At 39.2% G+C, this 27,014-nt stretch overlaps 1 protein-coding gene across 1 annotated transcript in view; it reads left to right on the top strand.

The window, feature by feature from the left end:
* The window catches only part of VEPH1 (ventricular zone expressed PH domain containing 1), a 301,496-nt gene that overhangs the window by 138,883 nt on the left and 135,599 nt on the right, over positions 1 to 27,014 (top strand). Inside the window, 1 exon segment of the mRNA XM_066254910.1 lies at positions 7,138 to 7,358. Within this exon segment, the coding sequence (XP_066111007.1) occupies positions 7,138 to 7,358 (221 nt within the window).

The raw sequence follows: 27,014 nt of genomic DNA, 5'->3' as shown, positions 1-27,014 counted from the left end.
CCTTGTGCTCAGGCTAGATGAGCCTGCACCCACTGGTTATCTCCAGGTTTTCAACCTGGATCCTTTGCATCCCAGGCTGATGCTTGATCCACTGTGTCACCACCTGGTCAGGCACTCCTTAGTGTTCTTAAATGCAAGAAGGCTGCGAGGTGCCTTATGGATAAAATTTGTGTGATACAAAAGCTTTGTTTATGCATGAGTGATAGTGCTATTGGCTCTGAGTTAAATTTTAATGAACAACTTATATTAACTAAGAAGTCTTTAAATAGAAACACACATAAGACAAGGTTTTGTGTTGATGAAAATGTGTGACCAGAGGCTTGCAGGAACACAATCCTGTATTTCCCCTAGAAGCAAGGCTTCAGTATTCACTAATTCAGTGTTCAAAGTGACTTTCGAGAGGCTAGCTGCCATGAACAGTGATAACTGACAGTGTATTCAAAGAGAGAGAGAAAGAGAGAGAAATACATCATCATATTCACCAGCAATGTGAGTCTACTGAGCAGTCAGCTAAGGTGAAATAATTTCCCACCTATTCACAGACTCTAGAGTAGGGTGACCAACTGTCTCAATTTGTCTTTAATTGAGGGATTTCACAGGACAAAGGACCCTCAATACTAAAACTGGGGAAATCCAAGGACAAATTGAAAAGAATTGATTCCCCTACTCCAGAGTTTCTCAAAGCCAAAGAATTGGGGTGGGAGATAGACCCATACAAACCCTTCAACTTTTGCTCTGGAGCTACTATCCCCACCACCATTAAGAAAGAGACTCATAGAGTAAATATACTCCCAAGCAGGTAAGCCCAACAGGACTCACTCAGGCTTCCAAGGGCTCCAAGGGAGCCTGCAGTCACCCGGGCAAAGGCTCAGTGAGAAAGCACTGATGCCGAGTGCATTTGACTCACTTTTCTCCTGGCCTCACAAGTGTCTCTGGTGTGTAGAAACTCTGAGGTATGTAGAAATACAATGATTTTGTCATTATAAAATAAAAAAGCAGTAAATAATAATAATTAAAAATAAAAAATCAAGAATAACAGATGGTAGATAAAATATTTTATGCAGGCAGTAAAATATATCATTTTCTTTTACCCATTTTTAAATTGATAAAGAGTAGAAAAGAAAAAAGTGTGAGTTTTAAGACCAAATCTACATATTTTAAATCAGTAAATTCTCAAGATTTGAGAGTTTTGGGACTCTATGCAAAGGTTAGCCAAAGTAGGTTAGTAATAATAATAATAATAATAATAATACAATAATTAATAAGAAAATAATAATACAAGAATCAACTGTCCTGCACTCACAACTGTAAACTTACTTTGGCCTACCCTTGTATAGATTAGTGATTCTCAACCTTGGCTGCACATTTGAATTATCTGGGAAGGTTTAAAAATTCCTATGCCTACCACACCCAATTCAATAAAATTTATAGAAATAGGGAGGGAAGGGTTAGCAAACATTGGAATTATTCTAAAAGCTTCCTAGGTGATTTTAATGCACAGCCAGGGTTGAGAAGCACTCACAAAGAGAATAGTGTTGAGAAAGGGTCTCAGGAAAGTTCAGCAGAGAGGAGCACTACAATCAATTAGGAGCACTGCTGTGAATGCAAGAGAAGAGACTTGTAGCACACAGGACTGTACTAAACTTTTTCAGCCCAGGCAATGTGGAAACATTTGAACTCTGAATCAGGAAGATCCTTGATTCAATCTTCTTCTGTCACTATGACTCTATCACCTGTGTAACCTTGGTCAAGTGATTGTATCTCTTGACATCAGTACTCATCCTGATAGTCATTTTGCAAGGTTGTTGTGAGGATTAAGTAAAGAAGCATAGGCCAAGTACCTGGGACATAGGGGGTGCTTAATAAAGGGAAATCATTGTCATCATAACCAGGCACCCACACTTTCATCTTGGGCCATTTTCTGAGTCATATTTTGTTATCAAAGAATAACAAATGAGTTTTATGAGATAAGAGTAGCAGTATTCTAAAAACAAAGATAAACAGATAATGTAACAGCCAAAGCAATTTTGCAAGCAGATACTTCAAGGATCAGCAAATTAGTGCTTGTGAGCCAAATTCTGCCACACCCACTTATTTACTTATTATCTGGAGCTGTTTTCCCACAACAAAGACCATATAGCCCACGAAGCCAAAAAATATTTGCTGTCTGGTCTTTTACAGAAAACGTTTGCTGACCCTTGACTTTAGTTCAACAGTCCTCAGTGTGGTCCATGAACCCCTGGGGCCCCTTCTGGGGATCTGTGCGGTGAAAGCTGTTTTCACAGTAACACTCAAACATCATTGACCTTTTCCATGGTGTTAACATTTGCACTTAAAAGACAAAGGCAACAGTGGGTAAAACTGCCAGTACTTTAGCACAAATCAAGATAGAAGCACCAAATGTATTCATAACTGTATTCTTCACCACCACATACTTACAGGGGGTAAAAAAGCCAGTTTCACTTAGCTTAGGGTTTCTCAGCCTTGGTTGAGGGGTGAAGTTTAGCAGCAACTTTGGCCTCTACTCCCTACATACCTACCACCAACCCTTCCTCCCATTCCCCAGCTGTAGCCACTGAAAATGTCTCCAGATATGTATTTCTTCATTTCTCAATTTTAACTTAATATATGATAAATTTCAGTAGGTATAATTCATATAAACAAAAACTCCTTGGGAGGTCTTCTACAATTTTTAAGAACATAAAGGGTCCTGTGACCTAACAGTTTGAGAACTGCTGGGCTATTTTGTATTTATAGTATTTATAATGTTTATGTCACTAAATAAAAATAATTAAATTAAAGGACAACATAACTGCTAATGAACAAGATATAGAAAGAAGGAGTAGAAAAAATATGCGCAGGGTGTGTTTGGGATTTTGACACAAGTATCTGGGGCATGGCCCTCAATGACACATTTGTAGAGACAGAAGGGGCAATGTGACCTTAAGCAAGTCAGTCTTTAATCTGTGCCTCAGTGTTCCCCTTGTGAAATGGCCTTAATCACAGGACTTGCTTAATGGTATTATTGAGAAAAATATATGAATAAATATATTTTAAAAACTTGTAGAATAGACTTGTCATCTACATTAAGTGCTCTCTGTGGGTCAACTATTATTATTTTAATAATAAGTAATCAATTTATGTCAGAAGGGATGAATTTATGTCAGAAGGCCTGCAATTAAGGTGTACAGGTGCTGCTGACCTTGTCCCCACAGTGCAGTGACTGAAAATGTAGTCACTGGCTCCAGAAACGAAATACCATGGACTCAAGGAAGAATCAGTCTCCTAACCACTCTTTTTACCTTAACATCACACTTTCTAATCCAAAATTATATCTGTTACCCCTGAGAGGTATATGGACATGCTCCTCGGTGTCAGAACAAACCACGAGAAGTTGGCTTGCTTTCACATCTTAGTTCCAGAGCAATAATTTTTCTGGTTCCTGCACTGTGATTAATTTTCCCTTCAGCTCAATTTGGCTTCACCAGATTATGTGGATTTCAGCAAATACCCACACAGTTATCTTCATCTCTAGGAAGATGAATGCTGGGCTTGCTAATTTTTATAATGAGAAAAATTCTTAATGAAACCATAGGTAAACAAATGAAATGTTTGTGATATGGCGAGGAACCTGAATCAGAAGCTGAGAAAGCTACTTGAAATTTGAAATTACATTCTCAGTAGTAAAATGTCACGCCTCCCATGTCCCAGGTCTTACATCATCTAACCTCACTGAATTGACCAGGACAACTTTTAATTATTCTCTATGGTTACTGAGAATGCTGGCTTCAGATTCCAAAACTTTGCTGAATTCAAGTGTGACCTTCCCTGTGAGATCTGACCTGCCTGAATTATTTAACATTGACACCCTTTCTGGGACTCCCTGTCCTGCCCCATCTTTTTTTGAAACAAACTTCTCTATGCAACATGCTATATACACTGCTCATGAAAATTAGCGGATATTTTATCGCTTCATATTCATGTTAAAATATCCCCTAATTTTTGTGAGCAGTATATTTTACATATGCATTTTGTTTAATATCTATTGTTTCATTATCATGACAAGTATTTTCATTCTTCTTCAAGGCTGTGTTCCTAGCTTCTACAACAGTGCCTGGCACATGGTAGGGACCCCTACATCCAGCTTTTGCCTTTAAATGGTGAATGAAAATGTCCCTGTGATGCATTACATCCCATGAATTCACATACAGAGCCCTTGCATGAATGAAAACATCTATGTTGAAATAGAGCATTTACATCCTTCTGCAACCTGGCAATTGTATGAGCCAAAATATAAAATGGACTGTCATGAACTTGTTCCAGTGTTCTTATTTTTCATTCATCTAATATTTTTATCCTTTAATCAATAATTATCTCTTCAATTAGCTGTTGAGCTATATACTTCCCCAAGAGATGTGTTCCAATGCAATTAATTGTACATGGAATCTTTGAAAATCAAGTTAAGTATTAAAGATCAGGGTACTTCACTACTTAAATATGTTCTGTGATAAATATTTCTTGTAAAACACACAGATTCCTTTGCAACTACATACTTTATTTGTTAGGTAATATTTTGGCATGTAAGGTTACTTAAATCAATTAGGTATAGAGTACAGGCTCAATTCTGTGCTAGGCAGATGATTGATCTATGAGAAGTAGCACCTTTGGGAGACTTAATTGGTACATAAAACCATTAAAAATAAAAGGGGGATTGCAAGTCCCATAAAAGCAGAGAACAATTCTCATCTACCTTTGTCATCTAGAGTCTAGCACAGGCACATTATAGGCATACAATACCTAGTAGGTGACTGAATAAAAGCAAGAGTAAACAAATGATTAAGTCCTAAACAAGGTTTTTAAAAATAGTGTATAATACAATGGAAATTCAGACACAAGAGTTCACTGGGGACAGCTTCATGGAGGAGATAGGAAGGAATTAAGTCTGGAAAAAAATGAGTCTTCAAATGCTAGAACAAGATATTGAAGGAAATTCCTGGTTACAAGAGTAATTTCAACCTGTACATCTATCACTTTAAAGGAGTTTGAGCATCTATTTCCAATATATATATTTATTTATAATTATAATTTTTTTATTATATTAACATTATAAACAATTTTAATTACATAAAATAAGAATTGAAAATAAGAATTTAAATGAAATAAGCCACATTTTGAATTATTTTTATTTATTTATTAGTGGCATATCATTAGTAATATTGGGCACACATCTACATTTCAAATAACCTTCATAATAAAAAAAAATTTTGATAAGTTCTAATCATGTTGGATTAAATTATGTCAGTTCTTAATATGGCTGATGAGAAGTTTTGATATATATAGGAAACATGTCAGCTGAGCCATTGTCTTGTTATTCACTCATGTCTGCAATATTGTTGTTCATCTTCAGTTTCTTTTAAGTCACTTGTGAGTAGTAACTTGATTAAAACTAGGTAATACACCCTGAATGGATAGTTTAATTGGTTAGAGCATCATCCCAATATGCCAAGGTTGCAGGTTCAATCCTAAATCAGGGCACATACAAGAATAAACCAATAAATGCATAAATAAGTAGAACAGCAAAATCAATGCTTCACTCTCTCTCTAAAATAATTTTTTAAAAACAGGAATACAGTCTACTTGTTTGACCATGCACATAAGCTCAAAAACATGTTGAAAGATGCTTAAAATAAACAAATGAATGAGTATGTCTTGTGGAGAAGATTTGGACATGGATTTGATATATAGCATCAAGTGACAGATAGATGAATGCAAGATTCCATGGACTCGGCCTCCCCTGTACAGGTAGAGTTAAGAGTCACAGACTTGGAAAGTCTGGCCAGAGAAGGACACAAACTTGGGAAGGCTAGATATGTGGGTAAGATTATTAATGGTGGTTGAGAGATTTGGACCTGGCAAGATAGGTAAATGAGATCACTTACATATTTACAGGAAAAGAATAACAGGAAAAAAGTTTATTTAAAAAAACATTTTCCTGGAAATCAGGGAAAAAAATAAAACTTCAAAGAAACCTATTCAAAGGCATTACAAACGAATATTATTGTTTAGCTTTAGCTAGCTCTCTGAGTCAACTCCCCTAAGTTGTCCTCTGCAGGTCACAGGACCCGGATTTTCTTTTAAAATATAGAGTTTTGTTCTTCATTGTTCTCCTCCCCTCAGGCTTGTTGAGGTGTAACTGACAAGCTAAATTGTAAAATATTTAAAATGTAACAATTTGATCTATGTATACATTGTTAAAGTGTTCCCCCATCCATCGCCAGGTATTTTTAGCAAACTTCAATAACACAGTACAGTGTTTTCAACTATAGACACCATGTTATACATTAGGTCCTCATCTTGTCATCTTATAACTAACAGCTTGTACCTTTTTATTTTCCCTTATTTCACTAGCCTAATGCCCTCTAGGTTCATCTATGTTAATACAAATGACAGGTTTTCCTTTTTTTGTGTGTGTCTGGATAATATTCTATTGAACATGTATGTGTGTGTGTGTATATGTGTGTATACATAAACACATCTATACATATTACCATTTTCTTTAACCATGGACACTTGTTTTCATGTCTTGGATATTGTGAATAATGCTGCAATGAACGTGGGAATGCAGCTGAGGCCTAGAGATAATTATTTTGTTTCTTTTGGGTGTATCTCCAGAAGTGGGATTATAGAGCAGCTTCACTTTTTTTTTTTTTTTTTTACAGAGGCAGAGATAGACAGGGACAGACAGACAGGAACGGAGAGAGATGAGAAGCATCAATCATCAGTTTCTCTTTGCGAGTTGCAACTTCTTAGTTGTTCATTGATTGCTTTCTCACATGTGCCTTGACCGTGGGCCTTCAGCAGACCAAATAACCCCCTGCTGGAGCCAGGGACCTTGGGTCCAAGCTGGTGAGCTCTTTGCTCAAGCCAGATGAGCCCGCGCTCAAGCTGGCGACCTCGGGGTCTCGAACCTGGGTCCTTCCGCATCCCAGTCCGACGCTCTATCCACTGCGCCACCACCTGGTCAGGCTGCAGCTTCACTTTTAATATCTTCAGGAACCCGCACACTATTTTTCATAGTGGCTATCCTAGGTTACATGTCCACAAGCACCTGTACGTGTCCATTATTGTTCTCAGCAGGAGCGAGCCAGGAGCTGCCTGCCCTTCCTGGTGAGTCAGCAGGCCAGCGTGGAGCACTCCTTTCACCGTATTCTCCAGCTGGAGATTAAGAGCATCACGGACACATTCTCCTCCATCCTGGGCCCTCAGAGCAGAGATATCTTCCGTATGAGCAACAGCTTCACTGCCATTGCCAAGCTCCTTACCCGACAACTGGAAATGACCAAGCCCATAAGTGGCAGGTGAGCAGGATTTACTGTGGACTCAGGAGTCTGTCGTGCATGCTCGGAAGCACAGGACAGATAGATACCTGTACTTTCTTTTGAAAGCGTTAAGCTTCCCAGAGAAAGCCAAACTCACTGTCTCAACCTAGGGTAACTTCTAAACAAATTATGACACTCGCCAGGACTAAGAAAAACAACTGGTTCAATGTGGCTTAAGTGTATGGTGGGAGAGTAAGCTGAAAAGTTAGGTCAAAAGCAGATGATCAGATGTCTTATGCATTATGCCAGGAAGCAAGGAGTTTGTCCTGTGAACAAAATAGAAGTCTGGGAAGATTTTAATGCAGGGTATGATCATGGCTCCCTAGCACAGTAATTAACAGACAGACAGTAGGCACTCGGTAAAGATTTTCTCACCTAAGGGTTAGGTGAATGAGGAAGAAGATAACATTGTGGATCACTAAATGGATTTGGTAGGAGCAGCAGACTGGCAGGAAAGAGAGTGGCGAGAATGCTAATGCTGGAACTTTTTCAGTAGGTTCCTTCAATTGTAGTCAAGGGTGGGGACTTAACAAGTTAGGGCAGATTGTTATAATGAAGGAGCTCAGGATTATGAGGACCTGATCACTAATAGGAGTTATGAGGAAGAGAAGGTTGAGGAGTAGATGGAAACCCAGAGATGTCTAGCTTGAGTGACTGAATAGACATGATGTTGATAACCAGGAAAAGAGGTAGTGGGAGGAGGCCAGTCTGGAAGGATCTCTTAGCCCACTCTACAACAGAAAATACTCTCTAGCCAGATGGTCATCAAAGTTGACAACAGCTGTCCAGCTGAGGAAGACAAACTGCAGATGTCCTTTTATGTCAACACCATAGTTTTGACTGAGCATGTAAACATCTGTTGCCTAGTTTAATGTGCAGATGCCTATCTACCAGGGTTTTTAACTTTGGCACTATTAAAATTTGGATTAGATAGTTCTTGGTTGTGAAGCTATTCTGTGCATAATAAAATATTTACCAGCATCCCTGCCCACTGCATTCTAGTATCAATCCTCTCTTTCAGTTGTGACAACCACAAATGTTTCCAGATATTACTAAATTGTCCCTAGTTGAAAACCACTGCTATCTACATATTCCATTCAAAAACAGCATTTTCCCAGACCTATGACCTGCCTAGCAACAGACCAAATATGGCCACATCAAAGAAATCCAGGGCCAAAATCACAAAGGGGTGATCTGTCATTTATACACAAGCACAGTCACTGCTGGCACATTTTCATGATGTGGTATTGAAAATTTTGTTTCAAGCTTCTACAGCTGGCATTTGGGGGAGCCATTTTGTATTCTGCACACAGTCAGCCTGCTGTTTCTTCTTCCAGCGAGGGCTGCCATGTAGATCAGATGTGGACACGTAGGCACGTGTTCAGCCAGCCGCTCAGCCATTCTCTGTTGCTCTACAAATGCAAAGTTGTAAGAGGCCAACTGACATCTGTGAGATTATATGTCTGAAAAGGGTTTATGTAAAGGGAAAGCACGTTATACAAGAGTACTACATTTGGCATTCTAACAAGAAAATTAATCCTTAATAAGCAAGCCCAATTCAATAAGCAATAAACCATTTCCACATGAAAAGAAGAGTTTAGGAGGTATGTAGATAGGAGGAAAAAATAAGGTCTAATTACCAAAATATCAGTCTTTCTGTATGAGAATGCATTTAAGTTTCTCCTTCCTTTATTATTTTTCTGAGAAAAAAATACAACAGAGAGGAAATTTAAATGTGAAGACATGAAAGGTCACCAGTCACCTCACATCCTATCACCACTACCATTGCCACCACCTCAACATCTTCAGTTCAAAATATTTAACCCAGTTCAACCCTCACTGTCAATCTCCTTCTAATAAATTATAATTATTCAGTGGGAACTTGAAAATGCTGGTTGTGGATAGCCAGCCTTTTGTGTTAACTGCTCATCCTCTCTGGGATGGTTGCTAAGGCTTCTCTCCCAACATCTTTCCCCTCAATAGCCTTCATTGTGACCATTTAGCTGCAGTAGTTTTGATCTGTGCCCCTCAAAGCAAAAAGGTCGACACTTTTGTCTAAAGCATCCAGCAAAGTCTGATCCTTACAATTGGAAGGGAAATTAATAAGTGGAGAGAGCTTGAAAGAAAATTAAAGATGATAAAATTCAAAACAAATGTCATCTAATTTACAAATCTGACACATAGCCCAGCAGGCCAGATTTTAGACTTCAAGCCAAAATTACAAGATTCTCAAAAGAAAAACAATTAGCATCCTAGAGAGAAGGAAAAACTGAAGCAAACAAGAGCCTTCTTTGTGCAAAATGATTCTGAATTAACTGGGTGAGCTTTATTAGATGCATCAGGTAAGTACACTTGTACCTTTCTTTTCCTGTGTTTTAGGGGGAAATGTTTATATCTAAATAATAAACCAACAGAGGTAAAAGAACAGGACAGCTAAGCAAAAGATTTAGACTTTGAAATTAATTCTGTAGAAGCAGAAGGGGGACAATAGCAATTGTGGATTGAAAAAGAGAAGGTGTTAAGATGGGAGGAGAGGTCATTACCATTTGAAATCATGTGAGCCGTCAGTGGTCTTTTGGCCAAGACCCAGGGAAAGATGGGGAAGGAGGAGGTGACATCTGGCAACTGTACGCTGGCTGAACATCCATCGATCAGAGACTAGAAGGTGCCTTTGCCATATGCATGTGGTACCGAGGAGGTTGCTCTAATCAGGCACCATCAGAGTTGGGAACAATTTTTCACAGGTGGTCTTAGTAGGAAATTCAGCTCAGGTCCCAATTAGAGATGGAAATTTTGAGGGATGGAAATACTTGGTGGGAGAAAGCAAGGGCAATGGGAAAAGACAGAGAGAAAGGATGGCAATAAGAAAAGCACAGCCTGACCTGTGGTGGCGCAGTGGATAAAGCGTCGACCTGGAAATGCTGAGGTTGCCGGTTCAAAACCCTGGGCTTGCCTGGTCAAGGCACATATGGGAGTTGATGCTTCCTGCTCCTTCCCCTTCTCTCTCTCTGTCTCTCTCTTCTCTCCCTCTCTCTCTCCTTTCTAAAAATGAATTAATAAATAAATAAAATTATTAAAAAAAAAAGAAAAAAAAGAAAAAAGAAAAGCACAGTGGGAAAGCAGAGAACAGAGAAAGGGCACCACACATCCCTGAGTCCCGGACTAGGGTGGGGACGTGAGTGGTGGCAGCTTAGTCTCCCCCACTCAGATCCAGCTTTAAATCCCTAGTCAAGGCCATCAAAGTCTGTTTGGGGGGGGGGTTGCTTTTAAGTAAAGTTTTAACACAAGGCATGTGATTAAAACTTTTCCAGACCTCTGGCTCGGTTTAATGAGTGGTATGTTCTTTTGTTGTTTTGGTGGTAACAGTGTTGTTGGTGGTGAGATTTTATGTTTAATTTTGTTTTTAAAAATCAGGCCTGGAAAAAGGAGAATTAAAGGTAAATTATCTCCAAAACCAATTGGGTAGGTATAAATCTTATTTAGGTATAAATGGAAAGAGATGATAGATGGAGAGAAAGAAATAAAACATTGTGTGGGGGAGAATGAATGGAAAATAGAATAAGGAGATCATGTTCACAGGAGACTGGCTCCAGGAAATCTTTCCTCCTTGGAGTATCCCCAGAGTTTTGGTTTATCCTAAATTTCATGCAATGAACATTAAAGAAATAGATGACAAGGAAGAGCCAGGGTTTTGAGTCAATGTATGGCCCAACTGTGTAGACAAACAACATGGCCTGCAAAGACCCTTTTCAAACTGTGAGACTCCTTGGAACCTGTCATTCCAGAGTTCCCATCTTGACATCCTGGGAGTCACATGAGATCCTCACCCTGGGGTCATATACAGTCTCTGAAGGCATTGCTTGAGAGTGATGCCTCTATACTGAGTTTGCAACAGAGATTGCAGAGAGTGGGGAGCCATGTTCTTCTCTACTATTTTGCAAGAAAGACTGTGTCTGTAGGTCTGATCAAGCTTTTAACTAGCTCCTACCACATGACAGATTCTGTACTATGGTCTTCTACTGTTCTATTGTTTAATTCTCACAGCAACAAAGCCTTTAAATATATGTAAGAATTACAAAGGTGTAATAAGGTAAACCTGGAAGACAGGCAAGAAAAAAGTAAAATTCTCTACCCAATCCCTACTCCCCTCTAGGCCCATAATAGTATTTAGACGGCAATAATATAAATGCCCAGATACCAGCTCATGGAGTTTTCTTCCATTTCTTCCTTCAGTGTAGTCCAGTGGATCCCAAATTTTAGTGTCGATGAGACTTATAATGTTTGCAGTACATCATGTTTAATTTAAATGAATTTTAAGGGAATGTCAAGGGTGATTTTTGCCTTTTCTTTCCCAAAATGGTATGCCACTAACTCTTTTTTTTTACTGTGATACAGTCAGAGAGAGGGACAGATAAGGACAGACAGACAGGAAAGGAGAGAGATGAGAAGCATCAGCTCTTCGTTGCAGCACCTTAGTTGTTCATTGATTACTTTCTCATATGTGCCTTGACCAGGAGGCTGCAGCAGAATGAGTGACCCCTTGCTCAAACCAGCGACATTGGGCTTCAAGCTAGTGACCTTTGGGTTCAAGCTAGTGACAGTCAAGCCAGAAACCCTGTGCTCAAACTGGTGAGCCTGTGCAAACGCTGGAGACCTTGGGATTTCGAACCTGGGTCCTCTGCATCCCAGTCCAAAGCTCTATCCACTGCACCACTGGTCAGTGGCACACCCTACTAACATTTATCATTACCTTCTAGAATGCCCTTTTTATACCTTTTTACTCGTTGAAGTCTGCCCTTCTCCAAGACTCCAGTTTGGATCCACTTCCCCATGTGTTGTCCCTACTCATCTCTGCCCACAGAGACCTTCTGTCCTTAACTTATTATAGCTCATGATTGCTTCTTCACTTGTCCACACTTACAGTCCTGCCTTAAGTGTTAGATATTGTCCCTTGGGTCCCTTCTTCAGTGTCCCCCAGACTTGGGAGAGCCAATATTCAGAACCTCTGCTCAACAGAAAGAAAATAGTCTTAAATGTGCTTACAAGAACTTTCACTTTTTTAGGCAAGACATGTTTATACAAAGAAATATTGATTCTTTGAGAAAAATTATTGGCTCAGAGAATGCACATGAAGAGGTTCAAAACTATAATTAAAAACATGTGATGTTCTGGTCAGCATTGCCTCCCGCTTAGAAGAAGCTAAATGTAATTTCACCCCACCAAGGTAACCAGAGTTTTGATAAAAAAAATAAATAAATAAGTATCTCTTTCCAATCTAGAGAGGTCTATGCTGGTCATTTGTCTAAAAGGAACATCACAATGGCCATTTGGGGCAGCAGCTGTGACTATTGCTGCCCCCCCCCACTCAGGGAAGGAAGGAAGGGTTTTGGTTTTTTTGCCCTTCTTCTTATCGAAGAGGTTGAGTCTGATGTGTGGTAACATTTAAGGTCCATCTGTTTTTCATTTACTCCACCATTTGTCCCTCCTTAGAGCAGCATTTATGGTGATGTGAAGGTCTATAATGGCATTTCAGGAATGCGTTTATCAGAAAGAGGTGTAGGTGGGAGACATCATTATAAGCTTTGGAGACAATGAAGGAAGCCTAGGCAGTGTGAGGCCCCAGAGGGGCTGACTCTGCAAGTGTGGACCAAGAGGGCTGGGGTTGGGGGCAGGGCAGCCTCGCAAGAAGAGTGAGCAGCACCATCGCAGCTCTGACAGGGGGACCAGGCCTCTTTTTTGTAACACAGCAGTGTTCAAAATACAAGACACACCAAAAAGAAAACAGCTTCTTGTCAAGCTTCTACAGCTTGGTTTCTCATTACAAACAAGAGAGGAACACCGAAGCTTCAGCCCAGAGGAAAGGAAAAGAGTGTTGGGCGGGAAGAGGGGTGGGGGAATGAGAGGGGCATGCCCCTTACAACCCCTGTAGGAGGGGTGCCTTGACCCCATGACCTAGCTATTTGCTATTTTGGTTCCCCAAATGCTCTCTGTTCCTTTTTGGTATCACTCATAATTGAACTCTAAGGTTGCTATTTGTATGATGTTTCCTGACTTTTGAGCACCTTTCCAGTTTTGGTTAAAAGGAGTGCCAAAATTCATACTTCAAATCACTATGAAGGGTTGGTCAATGGTTAAGTGTAATTCCGTTCTGGTGTCTGTTACCACGGGATGTTACTCAGAGATATTAGGGTACAATAATTCTTGTTGGTTATTTCACTATCACTAATCCTGTTGCAGTAGACTGGAATACCCACGAAGCCAAGCGACACTCAAAGAGTTGGAAAACCAGTTTATTACACCAGTGGGCTCAGAGGAGTTAGCACTCAAAGTCTGAACAATGACTGGTGGTTTCTTGGGGCTTTATATAGTCACATAGTTACCGTGCAAGAAGCAAGCAGGTGGGTTTACAGAGGAAAGAAGAAAGAAAAACAAACAAAAGCAGAATTGCGAGAAATGAAACAGTCATGTCAGCAACTCTAACAGCCATACCATTGTAACCTATCAGTAATGGCCTTATCAAGAACAGTCATGATTGCAATATGTCATATCAACCATACTAGTTTCATCAAAAACCTCTAGAGAAGATAGAATGTCGATTTCAGAATTGTAATGTAACAGCCATATCAATCCCATAATAAGTATTACTTATTCCTGGGGTAGATTCAGACACAACCTGAACCAAACACTTACTGAGAGGCAGAGGGGGAAGGGTGAGAAGTGGGGGAGCTCTGAAGGCAGAATTTAATGCTGGGTTTACTGGTTGACCTTCAGGAAGTTTTTCAACATCTCTGTGCCTCTGTTTCTCCATCTGCAAATGGAGAGAGTAATAGGGCCTGCCCCACTGGATTATGGAAGAAGTAATACATGTAGCAGACTAGAATGGAGAGTGTCTTGTGCATAGAAAACCCTCAGTAAATATTGATAACATCAATACTCTGTTCTAGGTGGGTATTAAAGTAGGTGATCTCACTTAGTATGTCCATTAGATCACAGCTACTGAAAGTGTAGCTTGTGAACCAGAACCCATCTGCAAACTGTTCCTTATCAGCCTGTACCAAGGTTTTTACAGAGGTGGAGGGATAGAGCAAAAAAGACCAAAAAAAAAAAAAAAGACAAAACAAAACAACAACAAAAACTCATGGACAAGAACAACAGTGTGGTTATTGGGGGGAAGGTGGAGGCGGGTGTGGGAGGATAAGTGGTAATGGACAAAGACTGGACTTAGCGGGGACACAAATACAGTGCACAGAGATGTGCTGTAGAGTTGGGTGCCTGAAACCTGTATAGTTATGTTAACCAGTGTCACTCTAATAAATTCCACTAAAATAAAAGAAAGAAAATAAGAGTTTAGAACTTTTGTAGCAATTTGACATTACTACAACATCCAAATGCATAAACAGTGGGATCTTACCCTGTAAATCCTTATTTTACTCATTTTATTTCTCTGGTAATTTATTTTTACTGTAGTTGAAAAAATATCGGTCTGTGACATGAAAATTAAAAAACCAAAAGCTGGGTGTTTGAGAAGCATTGCACTAGATCTTTCATGCAGCTGAGCCTGGACAAATCTCAGAACTTCCTTTAATATCTAACACTTTGCTCCCCAAACTTTCCTTTGGGACCTAAAGAAAGAGATTTCATAAATGAAAGGTAATGAATGCACAACATGTCAGCCATGATTTAGGTACAGCTATTGAGAAATAGCTCAGCTGAGGAAACAGTTCTTAATAGTATTCACATTTATCATTGGACAAAAGGTGGGCTTTTAATTAGTAGGCAGTGTGAATGCTGTCAGCCAGGTTTTGCCACAGGTAAATGCTGAATTCTAGGTGGACTAAGAACTGTCCGCACACAGGGTCATAAGTAGAGTTCCAGCCCCAGTTCCATCATCTGAGTGTTTGACTAACTATGATTCTTTATTTCTGGGTTGCCATTCTACCTATTTCAATTAGGGTAGGATATCATATTTGGGATGGAGATTATAAAACAATGTATGAAGAAAGAAAAGTTAACCATCTTCCTGCTCTTCCAGCCTCAAAACTTGGGGAGTGACACGTGTTACTTTTTGTCTGCTCCAGGGCTAGCAGTTGCATCCTCACGGCAGGTGCCACCTTCCTCCCCATTGCCAGACCTGTGACGGGTTCATATTCCCAGATTATAAAGTTCAGCTAGAAAAAGAAGAATGTGTTATTTTTACAGTTCTCAACCCTGATTCAAAGTGCTCTCGTGACATGACTACTTTACAATTCTATACCTCTTTCTAGCTTACAAGTGCCTCTGTGACTTGTGCCACATCTAGATGGCAATTCGCTAGAACTCAACATCTAAACCAGTATCTATCAGTGGCAGAAACTGACAAGGTACCTTTACCTCAAAATAAATAAAGACCTGAAAGTCTTGAGGATGACAATACTGTGGAATGGGAGCCACATACAGTTTACCATGCACCAGCTCGATATACGGCACACACTGTAAGTTTCACGTCTCTGCAGCATGAGCGCTGCCCTTAGCTGCTTTGCTTGATCAAGGGGTCCACTTGATTAAGCCCTAGTCCACTTCTGATTCTGCATTTTTAATTGTCTGGGCTGGTGCTTCTCAAACTTGCACGTGCTGGTGGGCCGTCTGGGGAAGATGCATGTTCTCATTTGGTAGGTCTGGAGCAAGGCCTGAGGTTATGCGTCTCCAACAATGTCCAAGGTGATGCATCTTAATAATCATTATTTTATACTCTGCATCTGGTAGTTTGGTTGCTTCTTTCTCATTCAGTTTCTTTTCTGGAGATTTCTCTTGTTGATTTATTTGGGTCACATTTCTCTATCTTCCCATTTTGTCTGTGTATTAGGTAGCGCTGTCTGATATTGAAATTTTTGTGGTGTCTTTATAAAGAAGATGGGCTCAGTGGTATTGTCCTCTAGGTCACCTGTTTTTTTTTTGTTGTTGTTGTTGTTCTAAGAATGCTGCTTTCTTTTTTCAGAGACAGAGAGAGAGAGAGTTAGAGAGAGGGATAAATAGGGACAAACAGATAGGAATAAAGAGAGGTGAGAAGCATCAATCATTAATTTTTTGTTGCAGCACCTTAGTTCAGGGGTCGGGAACCTTTTGGGCTGAGGGAGCCATGAACGCCACATATTTTAAAATGTAATTTTATGAGAGCCATACAATGACCCATGTATGTTATGCATTATCAAATAAAAATTTAGTGTTGTCCAGGAGGACAGCTGTGATTGGCTCCAGCCACCCATAACCATGAATATGAGCGGTAGAGAATGAATGGATTGTAATACATGAGAATGTTTTATATTTTTAACATTATTATTATTTTTATTAAAGATTTGTTTGTGAGCCAGATGCAGCCATCAAAAGAGCCACATCTGGCTCATGAGCCATAGGTTCTCGACCCCTGCCTTAGTTGTTCATTGATTGCTTCCTCATATATACTTTGACTGTGGGGCTATAGCAGACCAAGTAACCCTTTGCTCAAGCCACCGACCTTGGGTCCAAGCTGGTGAGATTTGCTCAAACCAGATGAGCCCATGCTCAAACTGGTGACCTTGGGGTCTCGAACCTGGGTTCTCTGCATCCCAGGCCGATGCTCTATCCACTGCACCACCACCTGGTCAGGCTCTAAAAATGCTTCTTGGGGATACTATTTTTCCTCTTGTTCTGAGTATTAGATGCAGTTGATCCTTTCCAGGGTGCTATTATTCCTTTAGGCTGGCTGGCTCTAAGGGTCAACCTTGATCATGTTTATTATACACTGTGCAATGTCTGTCCTGTTGGGCATATTTATTCTCCACAGAGTCTGTTGCCTGCTAGACTTCACCTTTAGGTGTTCTTGTTGTCTAGGTAGTTTAATCTAGGGTTGGTGCTGTCTGCCACCCACTACCAATTGTGTTGGCTCTAGTTCTTCTTGGGTTGGTGTCAGCTGTTGCTTGTAACCCACTGTGGGTTACCTGTCTGCAGCTACTGCATTTTTGCTGTTTGTGTCTGCATTTTTGCTGTTTGTGTCTGCATTTTCTGTGTCTGGGTAGTGTGGGAAGTGTCAACCTTTGTATAAAGATTAGCTTCCTCCTGCTTAGAGATGACAGCAGTTCCATAAAAGCCCCTAGCTGTGTAAGATTTGTTTCCACTTTTCAACTGCTCCTCCTCCTCTTCTGTAGTAAGACTGTAGTTTGGGCTCAGACTGGCCTCACCCAACCAAGCCCTCTACAAATTGCATGCTTGGAAGATTAGGGAAGCTGAGGTTGTGAATACAATATTAGTGGGACCCCCTACTTCAGGGATCTCTTGGTCAGGAACTCAGTGCAGGAAATGTGGCCCCTACTCCAGAGCTTAATCGCTCAGTTACTGCTAGATACTCAAATTTTATTTCTTTCCAACAAGGTGAGCAGGAGGTTCAGACTGAGTGTTGTTGACAGTCTCCTCTGAAGAAGTTTATTAGGCTGGTGAGACTCAGTTTTAGGGAGAAAGACTGAGAGTGTCCTCTCCAGGGGCTGACTGTGCACCCCCTGAAAATGGCTAAGCCCCTTAACCAAATCCAACAATAGACTCACAGGGACCCACACTTTAAACGTCTATGCTCCAAGCCTCTCTCCCTTCTCTTTGTGGAATCTAGCCTACCAGGACAGAATATTCAAAACCCAGCTTGGCTGACTGTGAAGCTCCACCCTATCCAATGCACATGAGTTGCTGTGCCAGTGCTGATCACAGAATGGAACTTGCCTCAACTGGGCTAGGTGTGAGTAGTTTTTTGTTAGGATACCATTCTAGCAAGTGTTGTTAGGTCCTGAACCAATGCTTTCTGCAGCTGGCCCTTGGATGTGCCAGCCCTGGGCCTTCTTGTCAGGAACCTGGCATAGACCAATGGGAGACACTGCCCATGACTGGCTCTCAGCAACCTTCTTGTAGCTACAAGCAATCCAAAGTTTGTGTCTGCCTCTGCTGGGCCCAGGTGTACATAGAAATACCAAGCTGCACACCTAAGCTGGGTTTTACCCACTCTGGGCCTGGGGGAATGTCCACTTAAAAAGCCAAGTTTCCCTGGGTCCTGCTTCTTTCAGCCTCTCTCTGCTGGCTGCTTATTGGACTCAGCCATGAAAAAACCTTTGCTAGAATGTAGAGCCTGAGGCACTTCAGCGATTAGAAAGGTGTGTGTGGCTCTGCCCCCCAGCCCCAGGTGTCAGTCTGTCCAGACTTTTTTCACAGACCTCAGAAGGGCGTGGCCCCAGGAGTCTGGTGGATATGGTTTTTGAGACCCAGAGGTGTGGTCTGCCCACTTTATGGACAGTTTCCTCTGAGTCTCCCAAGAAGGAGAAGCACCAGTCATAGAGTTGGGAGAGTGTGAGGGGGAGCTGTGGTTTCAACACCAGAAAACTGAGTCACTGATGCTTCTCTTGCTTCCTGGCCCCTCAATGACTCAGTCTACATGACTGAAGCAGAAGAGACTGCCGAGGGCAGAGCCATTGCTTTTCCCCAGGCTGATGCAGCACAGAGGGGTTGCTTTTTCCAAGAAAGATGGCAACTGCAGTATTGGAGAATGACTCACCACAGGGGTTCTGGTGGCCATCCCCCACAGTGTCTTTCCCTGGGCCTCCAACTTTCACTCTTCTCATGCAACTCCATTTCTCTCAGCTCTCCCTCCACCACAGCCCCAGGTAAGAGGCTGTGAATGAAACTTTTTGTGCAGGACCTTTAAGACGATGCCTGCATATCTGAGAACTCCGTCTCTTTTTTGCAGACAGAAACCGTGCTCTTTTCTCCGCCAAATGCTGTCTGGGCACCTGTGTTAGGCTCTGGAACTCTATCTCTGGGGCTCTGGGCCTGGGTCTGAACACTCGCACCTCTCAGGGTTACCCTCCCTAAAGTAACAGTCCCTCCGGACCCTCAGCTTCCACTCACTTCTGGGAGCAGGACAGCCTTTCCTCAGCTCCGCCTTTCCTACCAGTCTCAATGTGGCTTCTTCTGTCATATTTGGTTATAGACTCCTCTTAGTTTAGTCCAAAGTTGGTTTTTCAAGATGATTGTTCTTAAGTTGTAATTCAATTTGGTCCTGGGAGGTTGCAGTTAAAATGTCCGCTACTCGATCGCCATCTTGGAATCTCCCACAGAACTCTAGGGAGTTGAAATCTGGGAGAAACAACTCACAGGAGTTGTCTCTTCCTCCTGCAGTCAGGGCAAGGACCACTAGGAAGAGCTCTGGTTGTCTGACATATTTATTCTGGGCCTCAACCCTCAGGATCTCCTGCTGACAACTCAGCTCTTCCCAGGAGCCTACTGCAGCAAGGTCCATGGACTCAACTAGAGCTGCTGGGACCAGAAGAAAGATCCTGCAGCCTTCACTATGGAGTCTGGTCTGGGAACTTCACAGAGACTCCAAGAAATCCTCCCCAGAGCTGCCTCACTGTGAAACATCTGCACAGAGCATTAAAATCCTCCTGACCCACAGCTTTCCTTTTTCTCATCATAAATGGTCATGCAGCATCTCAGGCCTTTGGTAACTGTACGATAAACTTTGGTGAACCTCTCTGTATCAGGATTTTGTTCCTCTAACTTTGCTATTTCTACTTCAATGAGACAAAAAATATCAGCTAACTCTTTTGTAGAAAACTTTTATTTTTAGAGAGAAAAGAAAGGAGAGAGAGCAGGGAAGGAGAGAGATAAGAAGCATCAACTCATAGTTGCTTCACTTTAGTTGTTTTTATTGATTGCTTCTCATATGTGCCTTGATGGGGGAGGGGATTCAACCCAGAACAGTGACCCCCTGCTCAAGTTAGCAACCTTGAACTCAGCCAGTGACATTGGTCTCAAGCCAAAGATCTGAGGCTTCTAGCCAGTGACCTAGGATCATGTCGATGATCTGTACTCAGGCTGGCAAGCCCATACTTAAGCCAGGGAGCTCATGTGCTAATCAGTGTCCCTGTCACCTGGCTTCTTTGAGGTTTTGAATCTGGGCTTTCAGCATCCTGGGCTCTCTATTTACTGTGCCACTACCAGTCAGGCTGTAGAAAACTTTTTCAGTTCTGGAGTTCCTAGATCCCTGTTTTCTTCCCTAGGTACTATTATCTGCTGCTCTAGTTTCATAAGGTCCTCATTGGTTACTTCTTTGTCATGGGAGTCGATATAATTTTCACTGTTGTCCAACTGCAGTTGATTACCGAGAGCCTCTGTTTGTAAGTATAAGTTGTACAGAAGTCAGATTTTGTAGCTTGGGGACTTTACTAGAAAATAAACAATGTCTTAGTAACCTAATGGACAATCTGCTCTCATCCCCAGCTTTCACCCTGCATCATTAACACATTTCCTTGGCTGGACTAACAAGGGGATTTGGGCACTGAGGACCCCAAACTCTGAACCCTCACTCCAGGCCAAGATCTCTCTCTTGGTCTACTATAAAAGCTGCAGGATCTAACCTTGCCCTCAACACTCCCCAGTGCTCCCCAGAGACATGGCCCAAGAATTGTCATCCATTTTTGTCTTGGTTTTCCTTAAAAAAACAGTGTCGGCCCTAGCCAGTTGGCTCAGTGGTAGAGCGTCGGCCTGGCGTGCAGAAGTCCCAGGTTCGATTCCTGGCCAGGGCACACAGGAGAAGTGCCCATCTGCTTCTCCACCCCTGCCCCTCTCCTTCCTCTCTGTCTCTCTCTTCCCCTCCCGCAGCCAAGGCTCCATTGGAGCAAAGATGGCCCGGGCGCTGAGGATGGCTCCTTGGCCTCTGCCCCAGGCGCTAGAGTGATTCTGGTCAGGGCAGAGCAATGCCCCAGAGGGGCAGAGCATCGCCTTCTGGTGGGCAGAGCATCGCCCCCTGGTGGGTGTGCCGGGTGGATCCCGGTTGGGTGCATGAGGGAGTCTGTCTGACTGTCTCTCCCAGTTTCTAGCTTCGGAAAAATACAAAAAAAAAAAAAAGAGAGAGAAAAAAAGAAAAAAAAAAGCAGTGTCATTAAAAAAATTTTTTGTATTTTCTCACACTCACCTAAGTACTACGTCAGGTTTACTGTGGAACTTAGAAGGAAATAGTCAAATGTTTGCAAAAGCCAGGTGGTTTTAGTAGGCTTGAGGCCTTTCCTCAACCTCCAGGGAAAATATTAAAAGAGCCAAGTAAATACACACAGACAAACCAACAGAATTATTAAGCCATCTTAATGAATAGATTTCTGGGGATTATTAACCCTTGTATTTATAAGAAAAAAATTAATACTAACCCTACATGATATAAATAGTAGTAAGGTAACCAATTGTCCTCCTTTAGGGAGAACAATCCTTCTTGTGTAAGTTTGTTCTCCCTCGAAAAGTGTCCTCCTACATGTCCTTCTTTTTGATATTGGAAGGCTAATCTGTAAATGCCCTTACTTATTGGATGTAGAGTTGATCCATTGCATGTAATGTGACATATTTGTATTTGACATGACAATTCATCAAGGATCAATACAGTGCCATGAGACGTGATTATGAGATACATGCACTCTGCATGGGAGACCTTGAGAGAGCGCACGATATAAAGAGCGTGCAAATGGCTTTGTGTATTTCTTACTGAAACACAACATGGCACATACAACATTGTAGACTCATGATTATTTCTTTCTCGGTGAATATTCAATCATAGGTAAGCATAATTCATATTTTATTAATTTATTATCTATTTAATAATTTCCAAATACATATAATTTTATTTACAAGTATTTTCCCAAAGTTCGAGTTTTAAAGTGGAAATCTAACCTCAAACCATTTATTAATAACACATTTCATTAAATAGTTGCATAAAACAGATGTTTTCTAATTAGAAAATAATAAATACACCCAAATATCACTCCAAATTAGTGATTTCATTTGATATTTAGTTTTGTTAATTTAGCTTTTGGAAAATTCGCCTACCATGATGGAATGTTTTCAGTTCCTAATGTGCTTGCAACATTCATGCTTGTGTAGCTCTATATTTAATTTTTAATTTTTAATTTCATTTAAGGGATGAAAAAATAAAAAAATAGAAAATGCCATTTCAACGATAAATTGAAAAAAAAATTTCCATTTCTCATATTGAAGGAAGATACCCTTGTTTTCTGCAATATTTGCAGTGGAGAATTTTGTATTGCAATAATGAAACACTGGACCACCAACAAACATAAGCAATCATTAGATGCATCAGCTTCCAGTTATAAAGTAACAAGTTTTTTTTTAATTTCAAATTATTCTGAAGATGAAAAATGGTTGGCTGCAATGGAGGGAACATTTGCATTTCATACCATAATTTACAATCAAAGTTTTCATGGTATGGACTGTACAACTAAATTATTGAAAAAGTTTCACAATGCAAAATTTTCATGTGCCAGGACAAAATGTGAGGCTGTTTTGAAATCAGTATTTTAAAATTACTGTGACAAAATACTTACAGGGGACTTGGAAATGCAGCATTTGTAAAGTTTTTATCTGATGCTTCAAATCATAATGAAATTAAATTGTAACCAATAATATCATAGTAAGATATTTTAATGTTACCAAGGGCATTCAAGTAAAAATTTCAAATTTAGAATTGAGGGTGAAACTTCTAAAATTTTGTCAAACCATCTATACAGAGTAATAAATGAAAACAATTTGAAATCCAAAGTTGTTGCACTAACGGCTGATAATATAAATACAAATTTTGGTGGGCAAAGATGCAAAGGGGTGAATAATGTGTATGTAAAATTACAAGAGTTACTCCAAAAGAAAATACTAGGAATAGGTTGTAATGCAAATATTTTGTCAAATGCAATCAACACAGCATCATGTGTCATGCCAATTGATGTAGAAGTAATAATAACTACATTTTATTTGCATTTTAGTCATTTTACCATTTGTGTTGCTACTTTAAAATAATTTTCTGAAGAAGCAAATGTTGAATATAAAAACTTTTAGGATATTCAAAAGTTAGATGGTTTGCTCTAACACCTGCTAATAGAGCATGTTCTATAATTATTTGAGCCTCTCTGTTCATATCGATAAGTTTAGACAAATATCCTAAAATCTTGGAATCATTTTTCAATAATAAAATATCTGAGATATTAATGTATTTTTTACATAATCAAAAATCTATTTTTCTCAAGATGATTTAAAAGATTGAAAGTGAACACATTTCAGCTATGAAAGTTAGTCTTATTTTGAATAACTTTATTCTTTAATATAAATCTTGTTTTGAAGAAAAATTTCTTCCTTTAGTTACAAAAAGAAAATTGACAGACTTAGAGGAATTAAATACAGGCATAACAAAAAAGTTAATCAAAGAAGTATATAATTTTTACCATATATGGAAGAATGGTCTGAAACCAACATCATAGGAAATAACAGTTTTCAATGGTGTTTTTTTTACTTCATCACAAGTATATTGGACAGATTGAATCCTGTCTTAAGTTTTTATCTAAAGAAATACCAGACATCAAAATAGACAAAAATTGTCTCTTTCAAGAAATTAGAAGACTGAATGTATATTTAAATTCAGAAAAATTAATACAATGAGAAAATGAACACATCAAAATTGATAAAAAATGGGTGGAAATATTCAGCCATTTCAAAAATTAATATATTACATGTGAAAATTTATTTATTCTTGTTCAATTTACATTGTGTTACCCTGGAACTAATGCAGCAGTTGAAAGAGTTTTTTCAATTGCTAATGATTTTAGGACAAATGAGAAATCAAGATTGAATTTTGATACTCTAGCTCGGTGTTTCCCAACGTGGGGCCCACGCCCCACAAGGGGGCAATTCGATAGTTAAGGGGGGCAATTTGAAAATGGACTCGACAGGACTTTAACTCTTTTGCCCTGGGCCATTTAAATGCAATGCTAGATATCGGTGCCAAATTTAACAAAAAATGCAATTCTTAAATAATTGCGGTAAATAATTATTAAGTATAATTTTGTTTGATGAGACCAAAATATCAACTGGGTGATTGGCGTCATCAAGTAAACTTCTTACTGGGTTCACCGCGGAGCATGCCATCTGCTGCGGGGAACCCCGGACGTTTTAAAAACTCGCTAAACAATGCAGTTATTCTCACCTAATTGGCCCATCGCAACTTCTGTAGTGTTTCACATCATTCAGTTGCTGTTAATTTGAAATAGGTGTCAGTCAAAACTGTTGTAAAAGCTCGTTGATTTAATAAATATACATATATATATTATATAGATATAATTGGTAAGTATTTGATTTTATTTTTATCAATATTAAACTCTTTATTAAGTACTTCTTGCATCGGGGCTAGAAAGCACTAATATTTTATAAATATTATTGGGGCTATAATAGTGCATGCATGACAATTTTAATTTTAGAAGCATAACTTTCCAGAAAATTTTGTCAAGTGGAAAAAATATAGATACCTTTTGATTTGCGGTGGTAGTGTAGTAAATGTGTTATATACATTTAAATAAATATGAATTTTTAGTATACGTTTACTCTATGTCACATTGAATATATTTTAACACATATTTTAATATTAGTTTTTAATTGATCTTATTTTTATTTCTTATAGCCTATAGTAAAATGAGTGGTGCAAGCAAGAAAAAAACTTGTCAATATTCGGAGGAATATTTAAAATTTGGGGAGGAATATTTAAAATTTGGGTTCATACCCACTGTTCACAATGAGCGGATTCCTTTTTGTCTTTTATGCCAGCAATGCTTGACCAACGAATCAATGAAACGAGGTCATCTTGAGGCGCATTTGAAGGTGAAACATAGTGCTCATATTAATTCAGATTTGAGTTACTTTAAAATTTTAAAGAAAAATTTTGAAAAAAGAACAACATTAAAGTCTCTATTTACTGCTCATACTTCAACTAATAATTGTGTTCTTGAGGCTAGTTATCAAATTTCTTTATTCATCGCTAAAACTGGAGAAACTCACATTATAGGAGAGAATTTAATAAAACCGTCAATATCAGCATTTCTTAAAACGGTTCTTGAAAAAGATGACAAAGATGTAAAAGCTATGCCACTCAGTGACAATTCTGTTAGCAGAAGAATAGACGAAATGAGTGAGGATATTGAAAAGCTGAAAACAAGAAAATTCTCTTTGCAAATGGATGAATCAACTTTGAGAGACAGTGAGGCAGTATTGATAACTTACGTAAGATATATTGATAAAGGACATTTTGCTGAAGAAATGTTGTTCTGTAAAAGATTAGAAAGCACCACTACCTCCAAAGATATATATAATAAGCTAAAAAACTACTTAGATGTCAATGATATACCAATGAAAAATATAACATCTTGTACTGCAGATGGTGCTCCCAATAGGATGGGCCAGAAAAATGGCTGCTTAAAATTGATGAAAGATGTGAATCCAGAAATGATTCTTGTGCATTGTGTTATTCATAGGGAAAACTTTAATAAAGTGTGTTAATGCTACTAAAGCTAGTGCCAAATGTGAGCGTCTTTTCAAGCTATTTTGTGAAGAACAAAATGAAGACCATGTGAGACTTTTACTTCATACTGAAGTAAGATGGCTATCTAAAGGAAACTGTTTGAAAAGTTTATGGAACTGTTTGATACTCTTAGTGATTTTTGAAGCGACAAACCTGAAATGAAATATCTGTTAACAATAGATGGTAAAGCATTTGTGAGTTATTTAGCCGATATCTTTGAAAAACTAAATATATTAAATAAGCAACTTCAAGGGACAAATAAAACTCTTGTCGTTGCAAAAGCAAAGATATTTGGTTTCATTACCAATATTGAGTTATGTCAGAAACATATTAACAACAAAAACTTTAAACAGTTTCATTGGCTCCAAAAATGTGAAGTAACTGATACCGCTTTACTTGTTATTGTCAATCATTTGAATATTCTATCGGCTGATTTAAAAGAAAGATTTTCTGATTTAAAACAAATTGATTTCCCAACATGGATGATGCAGCCAATGTTAGTGGATTTGTCTGATATATCAAATATGCAGTATCAAGAAGAACTCGCAGAATTGCAAAATGATGAGTCAGTTAAAGCTTTATTTAATATCAAAGGAGCGATGGCATGGCTTTGTGAGGAAACAGAAATCAAATACCCAAATTCAACCAAATGTGCAAGAAAACTATTGCTACCATTTTCATCTTCATTTTTAGCTGAATGTGGATTTAGTGCTGTAAATGATTTACTGGTAAAAAAAAGAAATCGGCTGGATATAACACAATGTGGAGACTTGAGACTAAAGCTAACCAAATTGGAACCTAATATAAAATCTCTGTGCAGCAAGCATCAAGTGCAAGGATCACACTAAATTAAAATAATAAATTAATATAGAAAAATCTGTATTAAAATTATTTGGAATTTAAATTTCTGTTTTTCATTATGTTTTGAAATTTTACTTACTGTGTTTTGTTAACAATTTCATAGTGATTTCTTCCTAGAACCTATCATTTATGTTTATTAAGTGAACAAATCAATTTTTTAATGTTAAAAATTATGTATGTTACAAAGGGGGGGACATAAAAATTTTAGAAAGGTTAAGGTGGGGCATGGCACAAAAAAGGTTGGGAAACACTGCTCTAGCTGCAACACTTGCCCTAAAGTTCAATATGAAGGATATTTCTTGTTCAGATGTTTTCAATATATTGTTACAAGATAATACATTGACAAAAAATATTCATTCAATGGAAAAGTACTCATTTAGATA

Source organism: Saccopteryx bilineata, chromosome 2 (assembly GCF_036850765.1).
Source record: "Saccopteryx bilineata isolate mSacBil1 chromosome 2, mSacBil1_pri_phased_curated, whole genome shotgun sequence".
Lineage (NCBI taxonomy): Eukaryota > Metazoa > Chordata > Mammalia > Chiroptera > Emballonuridae > Saccopteryx > Saccopteryx bilineata.
Note: the sequence above shows the minus strand (reverse complement) of the source record. Positions and strands in the feature narration are given on the sequence as shown.